The 26381-nt window shown below is 40.2% G+C and overlaps 1 protein-coding gene across 1 annotated transcript in view; it reads right to left on the bottom strand.

The window, feature by feature from the left end:
* Nucleotides 1-1489: 1489 nt before the first annotated feature.
* MFSD14A (major facilitator superfamily domain containing 14A) overlaps nt 1490-26381 on the bottom strand; it is a 28307-nt gene continuing 3415 nt past the window's right edge. The window contains exons 2-12 of the mRNA XM_083357840.1: nt 16063-16158; nt 14146-14208; nt 12309-12436; nt 9860-9974; nt 8443-8661; nt 6652-6765; nt 6150-6221; nt 5668-5780; nt 4955-5052; nt 4497-4654; nt 1490-3373 (exon numbers count right to left, since the gene is read on the bottom strand). Coding sequence (XP_083213966.1) covers nt 3167-3373; nt 4497-4654; nt 4955-5052; nt 5668-5780; nt 6150-6221; nt 6652-6765; nt 8443-8661; nt 9860-9974; nt 12309-12436; nt 14146-14208; nt 16063-16158 — 1383 coding nt within the window. The 3' untranslated portion in view covers nt 1490-3166. The remainder of the gene's footprint in view (nt 3374-4496; nt 4655-4954; nt 5053-5667; nt 5781-6149; nt 6222-6651; nt 6766-8442; nt 8662-9859; nt 9975-12308; nt 12437-14145; nt 14209-16062; nt 16159-26381) is intronic.

The raw sequence follows: 26381 nt of genomic DNA, 5'->3' as shown, positions 1-26381 counted from the left end.
TATAAACATTCATGTAGTTAGGGTGCCAATTACCTACAATTGAAGGACCTGTTTTTCCAAAAATTGTCTCCAGTGACATAGTCATATGCAGGCAAATTAGAATTTTTATGTTACCACCTGGAATTATAGAATTATTCTCCTTCCCCTACCACATAAAGTGATGTTCCAAGAAGCTAGTAACAACAAAATATACTTATAAATAACAAAAACAGGTATCTGCTGGTGAATCAGCTTTAGTACTAAATGTGCCTAAGCTACCTTTTGTGGTTTTGAGAGCTATTTAACATGTTTTCATCAAATTGCCTGTAATGGCAAGCACAAAAATTTTAGTTTGGGTGTCTGTTAGCAGTGTTTCAAACATTTAGTGCCAAGCCACATAGGGCTGATTTATAACCAGTACTTTATTGGTGTAGGCAAGAATTAAGTCAGTGGATTGGTTTAAACATGTACTGCACATGTTCATATCAGTAGATTCTATAGGCAAGCTAGTATTTTTCAATTTAAGAACGTCAGTTGCATAAAAAGCACACTATACCAGTTAAGTCATGACTAAGCAATATATAATTGTTACCGGATCCAACTTGAACGGAGAAAAAATAAAGCCTGTTATTTGTGGTAAACCTCATGATTTAATATGCCTGAATACCCAGCTGCTCAAATTATAGAACTGACCTTAAAATGTAGTTTCCTACTACTATTTTCTTATGTTTCAAGAGGCTATCAAGCATTTAAAGCAGGACCAAGAGAATAGTCTAGCATCAAATGAGTTGTGTTCAATACATGCTAAGTTTTTCTTTGATTCATTTCTGATTGACCAGAGAAATCCCGTTGCGTGCGTATGCGCACACACACAGAAAAAACTCCATTCTCACTAAATGAAGATGCTAACTTTGCCCATGTAAAATCCCAGTTTAAAAGCCTGCTGCGTCCAAGTACATCTAGAAGACTGAGTACTCACTAGATGAATGAATGCTCCAATTTAATGGTTAATTTTCCATGCTCCTATTCTAGAATGTATCAGTTTTCTAAAATATAATAAGAGTCAAGTAGCTTACATGTTAAAAATTTTTGTTGGCAAAGAACTACTTCAGTGTTTTTCTACAAAGCTGCAAAGTAACTGGCAAGATATTTTAACCAGATTTCTCAAGAAAGTGCAAGTGAAGATTAAAATAAAAATCCAGAGCAGACCATATAGTAAGTACTACCTTACCCAGTACTACCTGAATTTTAGTGACTACAAAGAATTACCATTAAGATCTTAATATGCTAATACTAGCCGGTGCAAACCTTTCTCTGTCCATTCCTCCCATATTTCTATTAACAGTAACTTAGTTTATACATTTGCTAAGAGTTCATTTGTACTATGTATCAATCCAGCCTTTTTAAAAAGATCTCAAGGAAAGAGTAGAAAAAAAACCAAAAGACAAGCCACCGGCCTCTTATTATGTTTCTACATCAATACAAAAATAAAGTTTAATAAACTTGGATCTAATATCAGAAGCCATTTTTAATGCAATAAAACCAGTGAAATGGGATTAATGAGAAATGTTCTAAAGAATCCTTAGTTAACACTGGGGAAAGATGCCTTCCTACAGGCTAAACTACAGTACTTTGTTTTCTTATTACTCAGACGTGAGCTATCTTTGCTGTAACCTTACCCAGAGAAACTATACTAGCATTATGCAATTGGAATAAATATATGTACTGTCCAAAAAAATCCTTCAATATTCACACAATTACTGCTTTCCATTTTTCATCTGACACAATGTACATTTTGTTCCAAGTGCTAAGGCTAAAGAAATCTTAATTAAAATTTCAGAAAGTGTTTTTCTAGGTACACAAATTCTTTTGATGATAAATGTGTGTATATCTAGAACAAAATATGTGATATGAAAGATGTACAATCAACTATATTGACAGTATATTATACCAAGTATATCATTTTTTAAAAATCACTAAAATATTCAACTTTTATTAACAGTATTTACAATTTTTCAGCTTCTATTCAACCGTGGTGAGTTTTTTTAAAAAAACTTAAGCAATAACCACAGCACAAGATGAAAACATTGTGAACTATACAATACTTTATACACATTTTATACAAAGGAACACTTAAATAATACAACTGGACACAAAAATATACACTTTTAGAGAAATTCACATCGGTAATTGTATAAAGCTCTCTCCTGTACTGTGGTCCTGAAAATGCAGGACTACCCCTTGGCTCTGAAGTGTTATTTGTGACAATCCTAAAAGGCCACTATAGAGCAAGAATTGCCACTTGAATTACTAGACAAGAGTATTTACTAGCCTGTCATACCCCCTACATATGTAATTTACAAATAAAATAGTAGGGAAAGCTAATCAACTCTCATTTGTCCTTGGTTCAAACAGCTATTCATCCTGTCAAGTAATAGAAGTGACAATCACGTATAGAGCACATCAACATCATCAAGGCTGTCAGCTTAGAGTTGAGTTTGTACGTTCAAGTGTTGAGGTCCTTATGCAAAACATCCAAAGCATAGTGGTATCAAATTGTATTCATGAAGGTAGAGTGTTGGAGCCAATAGTAAAATCTAGGCTCACACTACAGAGAATTAGCAGAATAATGCACTTAAAGTGTTCAGGATGTGTATTCAACACATGATTTGTGTTAGTAAAAAAAGAGGGGGGAAAACCTGTCAGACATTGATTTGAAAGTCCAATAGCAAACAAATTCACCTTCCCAGCCAAGTGCATCTATGTTAAGGCTTTGAATCCATCTGACCAACCATTTTACAGACAAAAGAGATACCCAAATTCTGCTTGTATGTCTCACTGAGACCAGCATGAAGAGAACGAAGCTTAACACCTTCAAGAAACTGATGCAGGAACACATGCTGATACCTTGTATATACATATATAATTTTGTTCAAAATTAAGGAGATTTAATATATTTAGGACTTTTGACAAAAATCCTAGCTTCTTTTTAAAAACCAAAGTAATTTTAAGTTGTAACTTCTTTGGATGATTTTCCATTTCCTGTTTGTGGTTCTTAACAGTTTTCATGCAAGACCCATTTCTTAAGAACATCTTAAGAAATGACAATTTCAATGAAAATGGAATGTGTATCCAGAACTGCAGGTGAAAAAATAAAACTTGCTCTACGAGTCCTTGAGTTTTGTCATCATACATTTGTGTCCTGTAATAAAGGTTCTTTGGCCTCTCCAGGGGCCTGTGGGCTGTGTGGATGTCCATGTCCACCACAGTGTTTTTTCCAGCTGCCAGAGCGAACATTTAAATTGGTATGTTCAGGAATAAACAAGGCAACGAGGAGAGCCAGTAAAACAGAACATGCGCCAAATAAGAACGGAGGCCCAGGAATGATGGAATTCTGGAAAGAAAAACAAAACAGCCGAGTTAGCATAAGACAAAAAGTCAGCACTTTATAGTTTATTTAGTTAAATTATGGTTAGATTATCTTACGCAAGAATGAAGTGGAATGTGAACACTTTTGATTTTGCGCTTCGGTATCATGAGCTAGCTGTTTCTTTCCCACCACTCCACTCATTACTTCAGAGATTTCAAATTACTGAACTCCGATATGGTAAAATTAGATAATAATCCTGTTCAACTCTCCTTTGGCTACATGGCTTAAGTTTTTTTCATCTCCTAAACACTTTATGTGGCATAAAGTGAGAGAGATGAGAGCAACATCTAAATCCGAAGCTGCATATATTTTGCAAAGATGGAACTGTATCGATATTCGGGGAATTAGTTGATTATATTGCAGTCCACATATAAAACTAACATCCTCATGCATGCAGGGTTTGTATGGTTATGTAATGATACTCTTATTATTTCTTTTCTGTAGGTAAGTCATCACTTGTCTACAGGTTGCACTGTTAATTTGGCATTCCACCTGTGTCCCATCAGATGGCACTATTTCAAGGAAGTGTTTCCCCCCAACATGTGGGATACAGGAATACCATTAGGGAAAGACAGTCCCTCAAATAAGCAGCATTTTTTGTACATATTATTAAAATACCAACAATTAAACAATTAAATTGTAAGCCACCCAGAATTTTTGATGAAGCTGATGGCCTCAAATTTGAATTAAATAAATAGCTCAGTGCATGCACATTGGGCTTTAGGTGATAAAACAGCATGTTGGATTGCAAACCAAAGCTATTACTCTATCCTGGCCTGAACTTAGGTTGAAAATGGTCTAGATAATGCACAGTATTAGGATGACTTTGTGCTAGGGGGAAGACTGAGAATCACAATCCTCTGACTACACTACTTCCCATCCTGATTTGGATTTTGTACATATTGACAGGTGCAAGAAGTCAGGAACTAAGGTAGAGTTCAGAAGTACTACAAGTTTCTTTCATGCTATATATGAATAGAATCTGAACTACCAAAGATCAAGAATTGGCACCAGATATGATTTTTTTTTCTTCTTATCACCATATACACATTTTTTAAAAATAATATTTGCTGTGCCTTAAACATACTTGCTGTGAATGGTGTTGGGGGGGCACATTGACTTCATTTTCAGTCATTGGATTTTCATTCAATTCTACATGGAAGATGTAGAATATGAAACCATAAAGCGCTGGTCCCAAACCATTACAGAGTCCTCTAATTCCTGTTATCATTCCTTGGACAACTCCTATAAAATAATTCAAATAAAGCATCTATAAGCAAATGATAACAATGTACTATGATTACTTATTATTAGATAAAAATATACACGTTCAACAATATTTACATGCTTTGCACAGAAATATCAGCAAATGTTCTGATTTTTTTTGACAAGTAGTTAGGATACTTGCAAAATGCCATTTGTGACTATTAATCAAAATAATATGGTGGCGTTGTTTGAAAAGAGAGATTTGTCAATTTTCAGTAAGGCGTTATTTCCATTATTAAGGCGTTTCTATCTTGTGTGTTAATTTTAAGAAGCACTTACCCTGTTGATCAGCATCAGCAGTTCGTGAAACAAGTGCACTCACTGCTGGAAATGTGATGCTTGACATGGCTGCAACAGCCCCTGCTGCCCACATCATCCTGGAAAAGAGGGTACAGAGACAGATAAATGAATCAGGCTAGCATTCACAATGATTTCAATAGATTTTAAAATTAATCAAATAAGTCAGATACTAAAAAAAAACCATATAACTCCAAAACAAACTTAATACTAAGTAGTCCCTTGACCTATGACCACAATTGAGCTCAAAAATTCTATTGCTAGGGGAGAAAGTTATTAAATGAATTTTGCCCCATTTCACGACCTTTCTTGCCAGCTGTTACGTGAATCACTGCAGTTGTTAAGTTAGTAACACAGTTGTTAAGTGAATCTGGTTTCCCCATTGACTTTCTTTGTCAGAAGGTTGCAAAAACATAATCACATGACTCCAGGACACTGCAACCGTCATAAATGTGAGTGGTTGTCAAGCATCCAAATGTAAACCATGGGATGTTGCAACAGTCGTTAAGTATGAAAAATAGTCGTAAGTCCCTTTTTTTCAGTGCCATTGTAACTGAATGAACTGTTGTTAAGTCCAGGACTACCTGTAGCTTGCATTAAAACATCAATGAGAGGCATACTACTGACGGCTGTTTTAAAAACCTCTGTTAACAAAAGGTGTAACAATAATAAAAACACAATGAAAAGTTACTTACCAGGGTTCAGAGCCAAAACCGTACCACGCAAGCTGCAATATTTGAAATCCAAGACCAAGCAAGATGGTGTTTTTGTTTCCAATTGATCTCATAAGTAAGCTCAGAACTATCGTCTGAGGAAAGAAAAAGGTTAAAAATTAAAAAAAAAATCAGGACTTTTCAGGGACTTTGATCACTGTGATCACTACAATACAAAGCTTGACCTTCACCTCCCTCCTTCAGGCGGAGTCAGCTGACCTTGCATGCGTGTCCTCATCAGGGAAGGGCTGCCCATGTATGTGAGGTTGGGGCAGAGGCATTTGGTGACCATGTTTTTTTTTTAAATCAGCCTTCCCTCTTCCAACGCTCCCCAGATACCTCCTAGGTATCATTCTAGAAAGTTATCAAAATGAACCCGTTCCATAAGCCCAGGCTATCAACCAACTTGAACAAACAGTACTGGCAGATACTCAGCAAGTGTTATTTTCTCAGTTACAAATTACCTGTGCAACAATGGAGAGAATCCCAAGGACAGCGATAAATGCTGCGACACTTTCTGATGAAAATCTCATTATCTAAATTAAAAAAAGAGAGAGAGAATTTTTATTTTATTTTTATTATTTACAGAATCCCACTGTAGAGGATTATGATAAACTACGAATGCCTCACAGATAAATGTACAGTTAATAAAAGAGTTTGTTTTAATAAAATCTCTAAGAAATCAAGATAACACACCCCTCTGTTTAAGAACAACAATATTACAGTATATACAGTAGAGCTTATTCTACGGAAATTAGAGGCTGAACAGTAGTCACTTTTAATGAAATAAATCTGCTCTTTCTTAAAAGATAACAATTCCAAACTGCATAAAATGGAAACATTTTATTCTGTTGAAACAGTTACCAAAAATTAAGACCTAGATCTATTATTAGTAAGTCATGGCTATGTTCGCTTTCATTTTTGCAAACGAATGTGTGCAATCAAAAGAATCAGGCAAATGTTTACCTGTCTGAGGTACAAGAAGAAGCTGGAATACTGGCCTGCCTCAGGGAGGTAGGAGAGAAAGACCGTGATGCAGATTAGCAGCACTATAGAATCCTGACCAACTTTCTTCAATGACTAGAAATAAAGAGAAACATAAGCCAATTAACTTTATTAGTAAGACTGTCAAGAATCTGGATTTCCTAATTTTTTTTTAATCAATCACGGATAGGGAACAGCTGGGGAAAGAAACAAGAGAAAGCAGGATTTCTGCCAACTGGGGGATTCTTCCCAGACAGATAATAATCAATATGTTGAAAAAACAAAAAATAGCCTGAAGGTACATTAACTACTACCTGCTTTCCAGAATCTATGGAATACATATACGTCCCATTGAATATGGTTTAGAAATAGACATGGAAAGAGACACAGCCTGCTGGAACTCTTTACAGCGTCTGAGATGCAGCGAATTTATCTCAACTGGGACACAGTTAACCTTTTGGAAATCAGCCCCACTATAGACGATGCTCTTTTGAGGCTGAAGGGGTGAGATAATGATAGCATCTTCCCAGCAGAGTGTAAGGCCCTGATGACCAGTTTTCTCCAAACCCAGGGCAGTCAGCACTATAACACTTTCACATGCAATACCATGGGGTCCTTAGTGCTCTCTGAGGGTCGTTTTCTTGGAGACATTTCATTACCCAACTAGACATCATCATCAGTGATAACAAGAAAACCAGCAAGCTCAGAGAGGACCAAGGACCCCATAATTCAACCTTGAGCCACAGGTATTCTCTTCTACTGGCGCGCACAATACTGGACTACTCCAGCCAGATCTGGAAACTACCCATCTAATCCTACAGCTCGGCTCAGCAGTCACACGTTAACTTTGGAAGAGGGGAAACACACGGCTGCAGAAATATTTTTTCACTTTTAATATTGTAGAAAACTAAAGTGTGATTAAAATCATACATAGTAAAACTACCTCAACGTGTTTATAGGAGCTTGCTATTTTATTCTACTTTATTTAATTCAACGTTAAATAAAATGAAACATTCCAAACCCTGCACAGCTCCATTTTAGCCTGGTTTAATATAATTTATAACTCTTATTTCCTACTTATTTTCTTCTTGAAGAAGGAAAACTAAGTCTATGTCCTTTGATGCCTATTTCAAAATGAACTCAAAATAAACTGCTACGCTCTTTTCTTTTTAGATTGTACCTGAAAAAAGTAAAATTAAATAATATTTTTTTAAAAAAGCAGACTAACAATCCAATGCTAGTAACTCTCCAAGAAAGAATATCAACATAAACTGAAATGGACAGTACAGGAAAGACAAGGGCAGGCTGATTCTTTTCTTAATTAAACTCCCCTTGACTAGTCATCTCTCTGCCACAGCCTGTTCCTCACAATATAAAATGCTAACTACCACAAGGGTCCCCTTGTTCTTGGTTCGAATGTACTGTCCTGTGATCACTTGAATGACAGAACAGAAGGTAAGTGATTTATCCTCCATTTTGGAACTGAAGAATAAAGAAACCCAGAACTATCCTTATTCCACAGGCCTTCCCAGTCCATATAGGCAAAATCTGGATGTTTACTGCTTTTGCCTGGGATTCCCTCATCTCCCGCTTGGAGATTTCTCTACAGAGTTGAAATCCAATCAGATGTATGGAAGAGAGATCCCACGAGAGTTGGTATATATTTTTAAAAAAAATTTTTTAAAAAAAAAATCCAAATAATGCAAATCCCATTTTAAATGACCCCTTAGTATCCCCCATCCAACTGTATTGAAATATAGTGAAATATATTACCGCAAAAGGGTCAGCTTGTTCCCAAGAAATAGGTGCTCCCCACGATGCAGGCCTCATTTTTTCCGGCAGTGACTCAGGTACAGCAACAAGAATAAAACAAATGTCCAACAATGCAATTGCTGTAGCTAAGACGACCACCAGACTATCTCCGTAGACTCGACCAAGATAGGCACCAATGGCAGGACTGGTAACTAAACTGGCAGCAAATGTTGCTGAAACCTGTGATTGATTTAACAATTAAATGAGATGAGGTTTAGTAGGCAACCACACCACTTACTGAGAATCCTAGACATTTTAAGTCTGAATTTCTTGACAAGAAGAAGAGGTATGCATCTAAAATATGTTTATTTATTTATTTATTTATTTTTATTCCATTTATATCCTGCCCTTCTCCGAAGACTCAGGGTGGCTTACAAGCTTAGCAGTAGCCTTCATTCTATGTATATGCCTGCTTGTTAGGGCTTTCACACACACACACCCCAAGCGGCATTATTACAAAGTCAGCTTAATTGCCCCCAACAATCTGGGTCCTCATTTTACCTACCTCGGAAGGATGGAAGGCTGAGTCAACCTTGAGCCTGGTGGGACTCGAACCTGCACTGATTGCAGGCAGCTGGTGTTACTTAAGGAGGCATTAGCCCACTGCTCCACCAAGGCTCTTACACCATCTTTCTGTCATGCAGCTTTCAAAGCATCTCACAGGATAAGACACGTAACATGACAATGATAATGATGATAGTAATAACTGGCTACAGAGATCCTAAAAATATACGTGGCAATTCAGCCACAGTAAAAAAAATCAATTTGTTCTAATAAATTGGGAAAAGCCGCATTTCAAAATGCTAGTGAGAGAGAACTGAAATAAGCTGCGTATCCTCTGATGATTATTTAAATCGTGTTACTTATATTTATAGCAAGATTTCTCTCTCTTCCCCCCTTCCCCCTTAACTACCTGTGAATTGAGGGGGGTTATAAATGGCATCTGTGGATAAAATTAGAAGCTGATGAAAACAAACGAACCAACAGAAAGTACAGCAGAATTCCATGACCCCTGCCTGAAGATTAGCTTGTTCCCAGCTGTAGTTATGTGTGTTTGCACAACGTAATTCTTTTCGCTTGAGTAGACCTTTGCTCCTCTTCCTTTTGTTCCCTTGCCTGCTCATTTATCACCCTTCCAGTTTGTCCAGTTGTCCTCCCTTTCCCCTTCCCTTCCCTTCCCTTCCCATTCCAGAGAAGCAACTAGAGACAGTATAGATAGTGAGAATAGGAAAGCAGGGCAATGCACAGGTGTCCGCTTTTACAACTGTTTTTCCCTTGTTCCTTCTTGGCGGGACGGTGACGGTCTTCCAATTGCATGAATACGGACGAAGACGATCAACATGCACAATATCTGAATATATAGAAATACTGCATATACCAAGCCATAGGCCATGCTTCTTTCGTGTTCTTGGGTTATATCAGCGACATAGGCAAATACCACTGAAAAGGTCACCGCAAAGACTCCAGAGACAGAAATAACTGCAAAGTACCACCTAAAACAGAGAATACCATTAAATTAGAGCTAAGAAACTTGTTAAAAACATCTTATTTTTTTTAAAAATTCCATCTATATCCCACCCTTCTCCAAAGACTCAGGGCGGCTTACAAGCTTAGCAGTAGCCTTCATTCTATGTATATGCCTGCTTATTAGGGCTTTCTCACACACCCCAAGCGGCATTATTACAAAGTCAGCTTAATTGCCCCCAACAATCTGGGTCCTCATTTTACCTACCTGGGAAGGATGGAAGGCTGAGTCAACCTTGAGCCTGGTGGGACTCGAACCTGCACTAATTGCAGGCAGCTGGTGTTACTTAGGGAGGCATTAGCCCACTGCTCCACCAAGGCTCTTTAATAACTATGTAACTCTGCTTGTCCAGGATGCATGCACATTATTGTCACTATTATTGTAATACATTAACATGGGTTTCTAAATATTGTGGATAGCATTGAATAGGAAATACTTTCCCTTTAAATGAAAAAGAACTATAGAATTGTTGTTCAAATCTAAGATTCTGAGCAGCCACCGCAAATCTAACCACTGCTAATACATTTCTCTTTTATAATGTTCACAGTTTCAAGCATTCTTTACTCCTTGGAATCTTTAAAAGATTACTTCTTTTAGCAAAGAAACAAACAACTATAACATCAAGCTAGCTATCTGAAAGGGAAACTGACAGAAGGCATAATTACTTCTTTTCCAAAGCTGCCCCTTTGGGAAACTTACACTGAGAACAATCTTGTAAAAAAAAAATGGCAGAAATAATTTTCAAGCCTAGCTACTATTAAGAATGTCTGAAGGATACCAAAAATAGTCATGTCATTATGCTACCATTTACTATTGTTCAAGAGCAAAGCAAAACAGGAAAACCAAAGTTTTGCACCATAGGCAATGCATTTATTAAGAGATCTGGCACTCGGCCAAAAGATTCAACCCATAGTCGCACAAAGAAATCTCAAGGTTACTTTGAGTGAATATAGGGAATCCTCGCTTAACAACCATTAGTTCAATGACTGTTCAAAGTTGTGACAGCACTGAACGAATGGTACTTAAGACCAGTTCTCAAAGTTCTGGCCACTGGGTGCTGAGTAATCCACTCACACACGTAAGACCTTAGGGGCACTTCAGCTATCCCCCACCCACCTATCTCCTCCCATCTCTGCCCTCTGTCCTTTTGGCCACCCTGCACTCCACTGAAAAGCTACGCTTCCTCTCCCGCCCCTGCCTCCAGCTGACTTCCTCCTCCTTCTTCCTGCACTTGGCCCGGGATCCAGGCACTGGGTGACAGTGCAGCCCTAGGATGCACACGATGAGTGCGGCAGGGCTGCAGATTCTGATCAGCTGAGAAGTGCTTGCCAGGCCTGGCTGGGGAGGAGGAAACGGGGTGGCAAGGTCTGGTGCTCTCTATTGCCAAGCAAGGTAAGAGAGGCAATGGTGGTTTCCCCAGGGGAAGGTGGAGGCTGTGCTGGGGGCACTGTTGGAAGTGGTGGCAGAAGCTGAGGGATCAGGGCTTCCTGGCGGTGCAGCATGTGCTCTGCCACTCACATTGGAAGCACTCCTGGAGACCGGGCCTGCGGGCTTCAGCAAGGGCTGGAGGCAAGGCCAGAGCTGTCAGAGCCTACGCATGGCTCCTCTGCTTGCTCTCAGCCCAGCCTTTCTCCTACGAATGCAAGAGACGAGTCCTCCAGGGCCACTTTGCAGGGAGGAAGGCTGGATCAAGAGTAAGCAGAGGGAGAGGAGATGAAGGAGGGAGGGAGATGAAGTGGAGGTGAGCAGGACAGGGTAGAAGAAGCACGAGGACCTCATCTAATGACAAAATGGGTCTTAGAAACTGGAACTATTGGACTTGCCTTTGCTAAATGATACAGTCGTGTGATGTTTTGCTTAACGACCGCTTTGCATAGCGATGGAAATTCCAGTCACAATTAGGGCTATTAAATGTGGATTATCTGTATTAATCTTTCAATTTGATGTACTAATGCAGGGGTGTCAAACTGCCGGCCCGTGGGCCGGACGCATCATGCAGAAGCCACGCCCACCCCGTTGCTGGCAATGGCAAAACCGTCCCGATACGTTGCGCGACGTCACGTGATGTTGAGACTTTGACATGTCTGTACTAATGGGACAAATGGTGTCCATTAAAGCAGAATATCTGCTAAATCCAAATGAAATTTTGTGTATGCATTTTATGTATGCACCAGGTGAAGAATGGGATTTTGCTTAGGCAAAAATAGACAATATTTACTCTATTTTAAAACAGACAGATGATGAAACTCACTCTACAGGATTTATTTGACCAGCATATAAAAAGCAGACTTTATATACTAACCATGGACTGATCTTCATCAGTGGAATCGGTGCACAGGTAAAAAATACTGTTAGCAGCAGGAATGATTTTCGGCCCCAAACATCAGACAGAGCTCCAATCAGAGGAGCACTCAGAAAAGACAATAAACCCTGTGAATTAAACAGAAATTCATCCTACACAAAGAAATGGCACTACAGGAGTGTAGTGGCCATGACTTCCCCATTAAAAAACAAGTTTCCCCAAACTGCTTCCATCTCTCTCTCTCTCTCTCTCTCTCTCTCTCTCTCTCTCTCTCTCTCTCTCTCTCTCTCTCTCTCACACACACACACACACACACACACACACACACACACAGAGTATCATAAGCGTGAATAATCACCAAACGACCAGGAAAGAAAATTTATTTTAGTCTAGAATACAAATTGTACATAACACGTGGACTAATGGTTTTTATAAGTGCTCTACGGTGCACTTTCCTTTATCTACTGCATAATACATCACAATATATTTAGGCAGAACAAGGGGAAAAGTGAGACCTATTTCCAGCTTGATGTAGTGGCTGTGGCTTGAAACCAGGAGACCATGAGCTCTAGTCTTTCCTTAAGCACAACAGCTGTATGGATGAATCTGGGCCAATCACTCCCTTTCAATCCAACCCACCTCGTAAGGTTGCTGTTGTGGAGAAAAGAGGAAATGGGAGCTTTAGGAATGTAAGATGTCTTGATTTGGCCAAATAAAGGCGGTGTGGGAGCCGGGGGGGGGGGGGGGAATCAATAAATAAATTTATTGATGTCCAGCAGAGTCACAACCCACTGTTCTCTTCTCTAGAGAGTCAGAAGAGGAAGGTGATATATTGCCAAACACTCTAGGGCTGCCATGTATAGTCTATATGAAATCCTTTGGAATCCAGAATGGAATGTGTAATGGTCCCTACTGAACCACAACAATTACTTTACAACAGGGGTGTCAAACTCAATTTCATTGAGGGCCACATCAGCATTGCGGTTGCCCTCAGGGGGCCGGGTGGGTATAGCCAGGGTGGGCGTGGCTAGAGTGCGTATGGCCTACTGGATGGGCATGGCCAGCTCTACATCGTTCGCATCAAAGATGCCTATGGGGGCCTGGGCAGGAGTGGGACAGATCTGAGGGTCTCTGGCAGAAGGAGGGTCTCTGGGCTAGGGCCAAGGCAGTGGGGGCCGTTCCCTCACTGTTTCCAGCATGGCTTCGCGGGCCACATGAAACCACTTCGCGGGCCGCATCCGGCCCCCGGGCCTTGTGTTTGACATGTCTGCTTTACAAGGTTACTGACTTAAGAATATAAAAATGAATTCAATTTAATGTATGTGCATGTCTTTGAAGTTCACTCTCATATTATTTTCTTTAAATATACTATACAGCATCAAAGACATAGGGAGTGTTTCTAGTGCAGAAAGTAGAAGGCCACAGCTCGGGGGAAGGGAGAAATCTAGAAAAAAATTGGGGGAAAGACTTTTCCACTAAAAATCAAAGGATTAAGAAAGAAGGATTATCAAGCAGGCAAATCTGTCAAGAAAGCGTTTCTGGTTTGTACCAGTCACTAGAAGCATAAACAATGATAGATGAAAAGCATTATTGTTATTAGCGTGAGAAAGCTTAGGTGTGGTTGAAGAAAACTTTTTCCTCAATATGTATGGAAGAACAGCACAACAGGAATGGGAAAAGATATTTTAGTCACCAATCACTAGTCCTACCACATGATCTGCTTGAACATGCTTTTTTTATGAGCTAGGTTTAGAGACTCCATTGTCTTAAAGCATCTTTACAATCTATTATTCTAACTATCTGAACATGAAGTATTCAGTAGTCAATCAGTTCTTACCTTTACTCCTTGGATTAAGCCATTCATTAAAAATGTATGCTTTGGGAAGGTTTCATGCAAAACCTGTAAAATAATTATGCACATGACAAGTATGAAGAGACCAGTGCAACTTTTTTAAACTGTCCAAATAAAGAAGATCAAGTTTTAAAGAAATAAATCTCCCTTAGGCATCAACTTTGCCTAATTACATGAAACTTCAGATTATTTATTATAAAAGTTGTGATTGTGTGGTCGTTAGGATTTCAAGAAATAAGTGCAAAGAAGGACTGACTCCTCTTCCTCAGGGAAGGGTTGAATAAGAAAAGAAAATATAAGCATAAATGTCTTTTTCATCTTGTATTCTGAGGGATTAGGAATCACTTTGGATCCTTTTGTGCATTTAGGGTTCTGAAATACTAGAAATATTAGTATGTTTTTATAGAAATCAGAACGTTATTATCTGAGATTTATATCTCAGTGCCTAAATGCTTGCAATTTACACAATTATTTTATACTGATTTGAAAGCTATTAAAAAAAACAAGTTAACTATCTTTGACCTGAGGTTAACTGCTGAAAGATCCAATGGATACATCCATATACTTTTTAAAATAACAATACAGAAGTGGTTTGCCATGCCTTCTTCAGTAATGTATTTATTTTCTTCTGATTTTCCAGGCTAGTATATAGTTCTGATATTTTTGGGGGGTGGTCTCCCATCCAAGCATTACCAGGACTGACCCTGATTAATAGTTTCCAAGATGCTCCAAGGCTGGCTAGATACTACCATCAAGTTGGTCTCTTCTCAAAAGTGGTATTTATTTTACCGTGAGATGGGCATGCAGGAAAAACAACAGGCAGAGCTGTTATTTTATCTACAATAACTGTATTCAAATATAATTGTACTTATACATTATGCAACTCCTTGAGCAGCAATTCACCTAATTAATAAAAACTAGTTTCTAATGGATTTTTTGAAATGTTTCTCATCCTCTATAAACAATTCAACTATAATCAGGAAAGTATTGTTCCCGCACTCATTAATACCACCAGTCAAACCAGATTTCTATATGAATTTTTAATTGAGAACAGAATATTTATTTGAGAACAAATAACCTATAACTCTATGCATTTTAAACTGTTACAAACTGGCTTTAATAAAGCAATTTGCTAATTACAGGGAATGCATTACATCACAACATATCTAAAACAAATGAATAAATGTTCAAAAATTGTTCTCATTGTTCTGTACAACTTTATGTAAAAAAAATTCAAACAACTCAAATATAATCCCCTCCTAAATCACTTCTAGATTTAACTGAATAGATAATTTCAACAAAATTTGTTGTCAAAAACACTATTTCTTAAAGGACACCCCAAGACTTCTCATAATTCAATATTAAAACACTACCAAATAAATGTGAGAAGTGGTAATGACAGCAAAAGCATCCATTCCATTTTTTTAATAGAGTAAATATCAATAAATATAACCCATACAAAGAAAAGCATTATTTTCATAATTTTTAAAAGTGGAAAAGGTTCCTAAAAGAAAAGAGTTTAAGAAACATTGCTTTAAAACAAAAAGGAATTGGTAAATGAAGCAACCTTTAAAATTATTTTAAAGGAATTCATCTGCAAAGACTTTAGTTTGGACATGTAATTGTAGCATAACAACTAGGAATATGGAAATCCAATTTCATTTTTCTTCAACAGAATTTACATTTAACTGCATTTTGCTGCCAAAATAGCAAATTATATTTGGAGTTTATCAACCTGAATCTTAAAATCAACTTTAATTTTAAAATTGAGAAGAAAAATGGTTATCTTTATGGCTGAAAAGATAGAAATGGTACATCTGGACTACTGTAGTGCACTTTTAATTAAATCAAAAAACCATATGTAAAACTGAATAATGGATTTAGAAAAATGTTATCACTTACCACCAATGTAGGTGCTGTAAGAAGTCCCCAAGCAAAAAATTCCAAAAATATAACGATGACAGCATGGTAGACACTAGGAGAACCTATTCCTTGAGGCTAAGAGGAAAAAACAGGAATGTTACTTTACTTATAGTAGTAATAAAAACAGTGGGGAAGGAAAAATAATATTAGAAGTCAGAAAATGAACGACACAGCCAAAGGTAGATGCTAAAACTATAATTTAATGTTTATGACTCTGAGCAAAAAATGGATTCCATTTATTCTTTCCTGCCCTTCAGAGACATTTCAACAATGCATTATTTTTCTCTGCAGATAAATGTAACAAATTATGCCTTGGGCCAGACATACTTCTTCAGCCACTGAAAATGCTATAATTTAAATAAAGTCTGGAGAATAAAAACCAAAAGGAGGTAGTTCTCTCTCCACACCTCTTCTTTAGTCAAGATGCCTTTGTGGTGGTAGGACTAGCTTCCAAATCCCACTTCTCCTGCAGACATATTTTGTCTCCTGAAAAGGAGCTAGTTCAAGAGTCCCAGCAAGGAGGATTCTTAAGTACCAGAATTAAGAACTTGTTTGCTCATCTCCTCATAGGAAATTAAATAATTTTTAATACAAGTTTTATTGATTTTTTTAATATTTACATATACATGTATTTGTGAGGCAATACGGTGGTTGGGTAGTCAAAATAACAAGTTGTAAATAGTTCAGGTTGCATCAACAGCGATTCCCTCTCTGATTCCCTTAGTTATCACATAGTCAAAATAGTCAAATTAATACACTTCTAGTTGTAACCTAGTCAATTAACAAAATGTTCAATATATTTTCACTAATACTAACAAGCAAGTACTGGTACACATAACACCAGACATGTCACTGGAAGGAAGGCAAAATCACAAAAACGTGTCTCACTTATTTTGGCCATGTCACGTGGGGGAATTCACTGGAGAAAGCAATTATGTTTGGAAGAGTTAGCGGCAAAAGGAAATCAGTCCGTCAAAGAACCCAGTGGCTGGACACCATCAAAGCTGATATCGGAGCATAGAACAACTCAAAGAAGAAGGAACAAGATCAAAAGATGTGAAAAGACCTGGCCCATAGAACCACGAAGTCAGAAACACGGAATATCATCATCATCATCAATCTGAACTGGATTTTGCATCAGGGTTCCAAAAAGCAGTAAAAGAACAGCTTCTTCACTGTTTCATAAGCTCTTTTTCCCATAGGGAAAAAAAGAGTAGGAAATACAAGGATCGAGCTGTCAGCATTGAAATGTTTTGCTGAAGGAATCTTAGCACTTACTTTATCTGGAATTGCAGGAAGATTTGTGTATGTCAATACACACAAACAGTGTTTAACAATAGGGTGGTGGTGGGAGACCTGGTTTTTAAAATGCATGGAGTCTTTGCCTTCCCACCAACATTGGAACAGCAGAGGAGCAGGAATAATCTTGCTCAATCCCTTGCTCGTTTTGGTTCATAATAAGCAACTGGAGCTTCAACCATCCAAGATGGTTGAACAGCTCAGATTCTTTTGCAGTTCTAGGCAGAAAGGGACTTGGCATTTATTCCTGAGATCCTGCTTTATTTTAATGCTGCAGCATGAGATTAGAGACAACAACCTGCATCATGAGAGGCCTAGAAATAACATATTTATGGGCTGGTTACTATGGTCACTGAGAATTTGTTGAAACCTATGCAGTGTACACATTTTAGATCTGGCAGAGAAAGCGGGCTGCAGGTAACCATCAACTAGGGATCTACATTTGGTGGGTCTCAGGAGACGTGCCTCCTTTCCAGTGGTACCCACCTGGTGGAACATTTTTCTCACCAACATTAAATTAGCTCCATCCCTTTTGAGATTTCAGAAGGCCCTCAAGACTTGGTTATGTTATTAGGCCTGGGATTCCCAGGGAGACAGAGACATGTTTAGATGGCTCCATTGTTGAGGTGGTTATTTCTAACCTCTCTTCACCTAGGCGTTGATATATTTGTTGTACTATTTATTTCTAAATGTTGGCTTTATTATATATATATATATATATATCTGTGGTTTTTAATCTGATTGTTGTGTGTTGCCCAGAGTTGCTTTTGGTGAGATGGGTGGCTATGCAAAACTCCTCATAGCAATAATTTGTACGAGTATGCATAACATCTAATCAAAATACTTTATGTGCAATTTGATAAATAAATAAGCCTGATAATCGTTACATCCCACTTCCTTTTTTCTCATATATAAAGCAGCTCCTGTTCACAGCATCAGTATATGGTTAGTACTGTAGCCTTGTGTAACAATTCCCTTTCTTTTGCTAAGCAAATACAGTAAATCACCACAGTTGCTGCTTCCCTCAGTACTTCCTTCCTTCTCTTACAATGCTTATATGGTGCAGAAAGGGTGGGGGAGGGGGAAAGAGAATTAGTAGCTAATCGAAGGCAGTTCTAAGGGATTCTATAAAAAGACACTAGTGGTAAACGCTGTACAAGCACTAAAACAGAAACAATTTTTTTCTACTAATTTTCTTCCAATATTTTGACTTCTAGAACACTGGAATACAATCTAAAGCCACACTGCATCCTGTCATACCAAATAGCAGAGTTCCTTAAATAACAGCGTGAACAAAGATTTTAGGAATTCATACAGTATGTTGAACACTGTAATTAATAAATGATCACTTTCCCTTTCCTTAGCAGGATTCTTTCAGTATGTTAACATATAGCCTTAAATTAAAGAAAATACATATGTATGTATGTATGTCGGTATGTATGTATGTATGTATGCAGGTCTTGGCGTATTCAGGTCTTTTCCTGTGTAAAATTGAGTGTGTCTTGGCGACGTTTCGACGAGCTCCCACTCATCTTCAGGCTGGTGTCAAAACATCGCCAAGACACTCTCAATTTTACACGGGAAAAGACCCAAATACGCCAAGACCTACATACCTATACCTGTGAAAATCTACACACACACACACACACACACACACACACACACGCCTTTGGAGCCAATGTGGAATCTATAGGCATTCTTGGAAATAAAGCTGTTTTGCAGTATGCCATCTTTATTTTAAACAATGGTTTCATTTCTTTGATTAAAGGCTATATGTTAACATACTGAAAGAACCCTGCTAAGGAAAGGGAAAGTGATCATTTATTAATTACAGTGTTCAACATACTGTATGAATTCCTAAATTTTTTGTTCACGCTGTTATTTAAGGAACTATGCTATTTGGTATGACAGGATATATAAGGTAAAGGTTCGCCCGCACGTGCGTGCTAGTCGTTTCCAACTCTAGGGGCCGGTGCTCATCTCCGTTTCAAAGCCGAAGAGCCAGCGCTTGTCCAAGGACGACTCCGTGGTCATGTGGCTGGCATGACTATGACTATGAATATATAAATAAGTGGCTGGAGCTCCATAGTATTTAATAAATGTATCCATGTCCCTAGTGGGGAAAAAGCCAGCTAAGGCACGCTGGCTGAGGGATTCTGGGAGTTGAAGTGCACTAGTCGTAAAAGGGCCAAGTCTGAAGACCCCTGGTTTATAATGAGTATCCTGGAAGACAGGATAGCAAGGACCAAGTTCAGCAGCTTGGATTCTACTGTTGGCAACTCCCACTGTAGCAGCCATTTTCTAAATAAGAAAACTCCCTGTAGCAATAATTTGTATGAACATATATAACATCTAATCAAAACATTTTACATGTGCTCCTGGTCAAAAAAGTTAACAGAGTTAAGCATTCTTGCCACAGCAATGAGCTATTTTATTATGGGGTCGTTGGTGCTCTCTGAATTAGGTTGTTTTCTTGCAGACATAGGAAACATTCTAAGTGCTAGAAGGCAGTGGTGCTTTTTTTCCCCTGTTTATGTATAAGTGGCCTGCCCTGTCAATGTTGGTCAGTGTTCTTGGCAGCTCCTTGATCAGGCTGAGTTGGTATTTCCTTGATTGGGCTATTTTGGGGTTGAGTTGATTGGCCTATTGATCTGCTATTAAATTTTGCTACAAGAACAGTCCCACACCGAAGGTAAATTGGTGGCATTCCCTGCCATCTTCTCTAGCATAACAGATTATTATTCAAAATATCCATAGTTTATCATCCAAAATACATGACTAGAAAATGTTTTCATTTGCCTCAACAACAAAAATAAAACTTTTCAATTCTTCTAAATTTTGTGTCAAGGTACGTCAAAATGGGACAGAATGAAGGAACGAAAAACAACAGATTTACATCTAACCGTTGCTTACATTAACCGTTGCTTTAGATCAGTCCCAATATGGAGGTGCAGCCTTGAACACAGCATCTAGGGGACTATTGTTAATTCATTACACACAATGTTAAAGCACAAAGAAATACCTTAGTTTTTCTCCCCGTTTCTAAAAATGTAGGTATTTAAATGCAATTCCTGCAGTTCAGAGGCATAGAATCAAGATCACGCAAAGTATTAGTAGCCGCTTTATAAAACCCTAGTAAGATCACACCTGGAATACTGCAGATAATTTTGGTCACTGTTTCACAAAAAAGATGTTGAGAGTTTGGAAAAAAAAATCAGAGAAGAGACTAAAACATACAAAGAACAGCTGTGGGATTTGGGTTTGGCTAGTCTAAAGAAAAAGAAGGAACAGAGGAGATATGATAGCAGTATTCCAGTATTTGAGGGGCTGCCGGAAAAGAAGAGGGGGTCACGTTATTCACCAAAGCATCAGAGGTAAGGACAAGAAACAATGGTTGGAAACTGATCAAAGAGACAAGCAACCTGGAGTTAAGGAGAAACTTCCTGACATTGAGAACCATTAACCAGCGGAACAGCTTGCCTTGGCGCTCCATCCCTGGAGATTTTAAAGAAGAGACTAGTGTCTAGACCAGGCATGTCAAACTCCCGACGTCACGTGATGTCGTGCGACGTATCGGAGCTTTTTCCCCATTGCCGGCAATGAGGCGGGCGCAGTTTCGTCGTGACGCATCCGGCCCGCGGACCGGCAGTTTGACACCCCTGGTCTAGACAGACACTTGTCTGAGATGGTATAGGTTCTCCTGCTTGAGCAGGGGCTGGACTAGAAGGCCTCCAAGGTTCCTTCCAGCTCTACTCTATTCAAATCTATTCAAGGTAAATTGTTCTATCTTCAGGTGAAGCTCTATTACCATTAAATGCTTTTTGCGCACATCTATTGCAGAGCAGGCCTAAAGAACTTGTAGGAGGGAAAGGGCCATATTGATAAATTAAAAAATAATCATGGGCCATAAATAGCTAACAGGCCAATCAGCTGTTTGGCAGCCAGCAGTGCAACAGCAGCTATGAAGATGAGGCCAGTAAATGTTGGAGGTGCTTGGCAGTACACGTTTTGGGGTAGGTTCCTTCCTGGTAATAGCAACTTTTGGCAGCAATGGATTTTCAGGTTTTTGTTTTTTGTTTTAATGGCAGCAGACCACATGTCATATGTTGCCCAGGCCTGATCTAGGGTAGTAACTGTCAACACTGTAACATTGGATGTTCCTGCTCTGACAACTGATGGAAATTGCAGCCATGTTTACTTTGCTTTTAACATGCTTTTTCTTTTGTTTAGAAATTAGGTGCTGAAGGGGGGGATGGGGTGAACGCTTGAGCTCCTCCGTGGTGGGCTGAGGAGCTGGGGAAAGCCCGCACTCCGGGCTAATTGGAGAATGTGATTTATGACTGTTTCGTGGGCGTGGGACTTGCAACTTGTTACTTTGTATTGGGGGGGAAGGGAATCTAGTTTTGGGTACAACTATGTCAGGGGTGTCAAATTGCTGGCCCACGGGCCGGACGCATCATGAAGAAACCACGCCCATCCCATTGCTGGCAACGGGGAAAAAGCTCCGATACGTCGCGCAACGTCACATGGCGTTGTGAGTTTGACATGTCTGAACTATGTAGTGCCAATACTTTTGTTTCCTGAATAACATGTTCTCTAAGGAATAATTCTTGCCTTAAAATTCTTTAATTAATTTATTTATTTATAATGAGACTTGTATGCCGCCCTATCTCCCGAAGGACTCAGGGCGGCTAACAACAATAAAATACAAATGAATACAAATATTAAAAAAGAATTAAATTGTGTCAAAGTCCCACTAAAACCAATAAAAACATTTAAAATCATAATTAAAAACCCCATTATCATCAGTCCAGGTCAGCCTGTTGGAAAAGCTATGTCTTAAGGTCACGGCGAAAGGACCGAAGGTCTGGGCCATCCGGAGCTCCCGGGGGAGTTGATTCCACCAAGCAGGTTCCCAACAGAGAAGGCCCTCACCCTGGGGGTCGCCAGCCGACATTGTCTGGCTGACGGCACCCTGAGGAGGCACAGGGCGATGGGAAAACGTTCCTGGCAGCAGATGGTCCTGCAAATATCCCGGGCCTAAGCCATGTAGGGCTTTATAGGTAAGAACCAGCACCTTGAAACTCACCCGGAGGGCAGCTGGAAGCCAATGCAGCTCACGCAGGAGGGGTGTAATATGGAAGTATGGGGATGCTCCCATGACAACCCGCGCGGCCGCATTCTGCACCAGCTGAAGCCTCCGGGTGGTCTTCAAGGGCAGCCCCATGTAGACAGCATTGCAGTAAACTACCCGGGAGGTGACAAGCACGAGTGACCGTACGTAAAGCATCTCGGTCCAGATAGGGTCGCAACTGGCGCACCAGGCGAACCTGTGCAAACAAACACGTGGCGGCACTCAATCTACCCATGATCCTGTCCACTTCATCCAGAGTCACAGGGTCAAACTCCTCCCAAATAATATCGGCCAGACCTGTCGTTTCCCCCTCATCAGATACTGCCCAGTCAGAGTCCAGACCGGTCCGAATCTGAGCAACTTTGTCCAGCAGATGCTGACTAAACTCCTCGGCCCATCCCCACAAGGGATCTTCCCCTGTCCCCTGATTTAAAAGGGAACATGTCACCCTAAACAGGGCGGCCAGGCAATTATCTGCGGACGCAATGAGGGTGGTGAAGTAAGCACGCTTCGCCACCTCCATTGCCACAAGGTAAGATCTGGTAAAAGATCTTAACTGTGTTCGGTCAGATTCGGACCGACTGGATCTCCAAATGCTCTCTAGGCCCCTCCTCCGACGCTTCATCTCCCGAAGGTCCACGAAAAACCAAGGGGCCAACTGGGACCTGCGCCGGGTAAGAGGCCGCAAAGGCACAACGCAGTCAAGAGCCTCAGAAGCAGCCCGTTGCCAGGCGTCAACCAAGGTCTCGACCGGGCTGTGGGAAAGGGAGGCAGGAATCAGTCCAAGCGCCGTCTGAAACCCTTCCGGGTCCATCAGGCGTCTGGGGCGGAACCACCTGGTCGGTTCCGCCTCCCAGTAGCGGGAGGTGGCATGACGGATGCCCAGCCGCAGGAGATAACGATCTGTCGATGAGAGGGGTTGAGTAGATGGAGAAACCCCACCCAGACCATTAAGCCACTGCCCGGAGATAAAAATAAGGTCGGGCGTGTTTCCCGCCTCGTGGGTCGGACCCTGAATAATCTGGGTCAGGTCCATGGCCATCATGGAAGCTATGAACTCTTGGGCCACTCCTGATGTCTCCCCCAAGGAAGGCAAGTTGAAATCCCCCAGAACCATAAGTCTGGGAAACTCAACCGCCAACCCTGAGAGAGCGTCGAGCAGCCCGGGCAGGGCCGTTACCACGCAGCTGGGAGAAAGGTACGCGAGCAACAGGCCCAACTGACCTCCAGGGCCCCACCTCAGGAGAAGGGACTCACATTTGCCTATCTGCGGGGCAGTGGCCTCCCGCGGACAAAGGCCCCCCTTGATGACAACTGCCACCCCTCCGCCCCTACCCTGAGCCCGAGGCTGATGCAGCACACGGAAACCTGGTGTTAATGTGTTGGAACCATGACAGTAACAGTATCTCCCTGTAGCCATTCCAATGATTTTGAATATGACTTCCACTGGCTTTCCATTGTGTTAGGCATCCTGTTTCCAAATATCTTACCAGTGCTATTTAAGATTTAAATTAGGATCTTCTTCACGCAAAATATATGAAATACAGTTAGTCCTGTATGATTAATACTGGAACCAGATTTTTTGTTACTAGGCAGAGCAAGTCGTCATGCGATTGTACCACTTAACAACTGTAATCCCAGCACTTGTTAATCAAGAATTACAGGTCATTAAGCAGGCACCCATCCAATACAAGTCATTCCAGGACTTGATCCCTCCTAGCCCTGAGCTTCGGTAAGGTAAGAGACTGCCTCCAACTTTCCCAACCTGCCTATTTCCTCCCCCCATCTCTTTCCTGTTGGCCGTCCTCCTGCATCCTATCCTGTGAAGTAGCAAGCAGAGCTTGAACTACGAGGCTCTGAGGTTGCTTGCCACACTCCAGGTCAGGGGCTTCTTGGAGCACTACGGCTCTGCAGCTGCAAAAGCCCCTGACCTGCAGTGCAGCATGACACTGCAGCCGCCCTTGGAAGCCTTAGCTGCCCCAACTTGGCCCAACAGTACAGCTCAAAGCCACCAGGTCCTGGAAAGCACCATACTGTGGTGCAAAGCTGCAGTGTTCCAGAAAGCCACAGAAGCATGGCACCAAGCCCTAAGCCGCCCCAGGAAATCCCAGCAGCACAATGCAAAACTGCTGTTCCAGCCCAGCCAACCACCCTGCATGCCACCATTGCAGCTGATCTTTCCCTTCTTCTTGCTCTCACTGCTGATGAGGCATGCCTGCCCTGGCCCCTTTTATTTTATTAAATTTATTATATCTCACTCATCACGCAATCTAAAGTGGGTATGTGTGGTTTACAATACAGTAAAAGCACACACATAAAAAAGATTAAAATTAACAGGAATTGGATAAAACTAGTACCCAAGTACACCAGCGGAACGGAGATAGGATCTTCTCTCTTATTCTACTTATTCTACTTCTCTCTTACTCTCTCTCCGCTACTTCTAGCATAAGGTGCTCCCATCAGGGCACTAACCATTCAGCAGAGCCAGGTTTTGAAGCTCTTCTGAAAGGCCAGGAAGGCGGGGGAGGATTTCACCTCCATCAGCAAGATGTTCCAAAGAGCGGGGACACAGCGGGAAAGTTCTGCCCCCTAGACCCCACCAGCTGAAATTCCTGGATTGAGTCTGTAGCATTCCCCTCTTGCTGGAGCAGGCCAGCTGCTTGGCCACATGAGATCATTGCCATGGGTGACCGTGGGAAGAAAGCACTGTGCAGCTAGCTTTTGCCTCTAGTACAGCCTGGCCAGTTGTGCTTGGTCAGCAATGGAAGCAAGAAGATGACAAAGATAAGCTAGAATAGCTTGGGCAGCAGAGCCCAGGGGTTCCAAAGGGCATAGATGGAAGGAGAATGGCAGGCAGGAAAGCTGAAGCACTCCTGTAATCATAAGGCAGGCTGTCCAATTCTGAAATTTTGATCACGTGATTATGGGGTGCTACGCAGCCATAACTTCAGGGACCAGTTTTAAGTCCCTTTGTTCAGCTTGGGCATAACTTTGATCAGTGAATGGTTAACTCAAGGACCAACTGCCTCACTGCATGAAAAACGATAATAGCCTTGTCTTGTACAGTACCATACACTTAAGAAGCGTAAGAGATTAAGAAATGCAAGAGGAAATGCTGCAACTCTCTATTTTCTTCAAGAATGAGAAAGGTAACTTTATAACCAACAATAAATAAATTCATTCTCCATTTATCCAGCTGCACAACAGTACTAGGCCACAATTGACGCTGGCAGTAATAGATCAAAAGTACAAGGATATTTTTAAAGCAGTTTCTGCAAGTCTTCAAGAATCAGCATATGTGATCATTAATTTTTCAAAAATCCAGGAATGTAATTATTGGAAAGTAATAGTTTTGATGTTCCATATTTGACTTCTGGCTTAATCCCTACAAATATGACTTTGAATCCCAAAAGTTTAATGTGGCATCTCCGAAATCTAAAGTATGCTTTTTCATAAGCTATAATATGAATGAGTAACACTGAAAAAGGAATAAAAGTTTCTTTAAAAAATAATATCATCTTCACCAGTCCAAAAAGAACAAACGTGAAGTATGGAAATGCAAAAGAAAAATTTAAGATTGATTCTTAAATCTACAGTAAATTCTTTCTCTACACTATTTTATACAATTACAAAATGTGAAACATTTTGGAAAGTGCAGGACCCCTGAAAACGCCAGTTTTATTGTTCTGAGTTCATGTACTTGCTGTATCAAAATCTACAAAGCCAGCTCCATTCATAGCTACTGACTAAAATTTATAACTGTTTAGCAATTTAATAATAGGTGGCATTAGAGCAAGAACAGCTTACTTCAGTGCAGGATGAATCTTAAGTATAACTCTTTTCTCTTGATAGTATATTTATAAAA

This window comes from Vipera ursinii (genome assembly GCF_947247035.1).
Source record: "Vipera ursinii genome assembly, chromosome: 3".
In the NCBI taxonomy this organism is placed as follows: Eukaryota; Metazoa; Chordata; class Lepidosauria; order Squamata; family Viperidae; genus Vipera; species Vipera ursinii.
The sequence above is the reverse complement of the archived record's forward strand: the minus strand, read 5'-3'. Positions and strand labels throughout refer to the sequence as shown.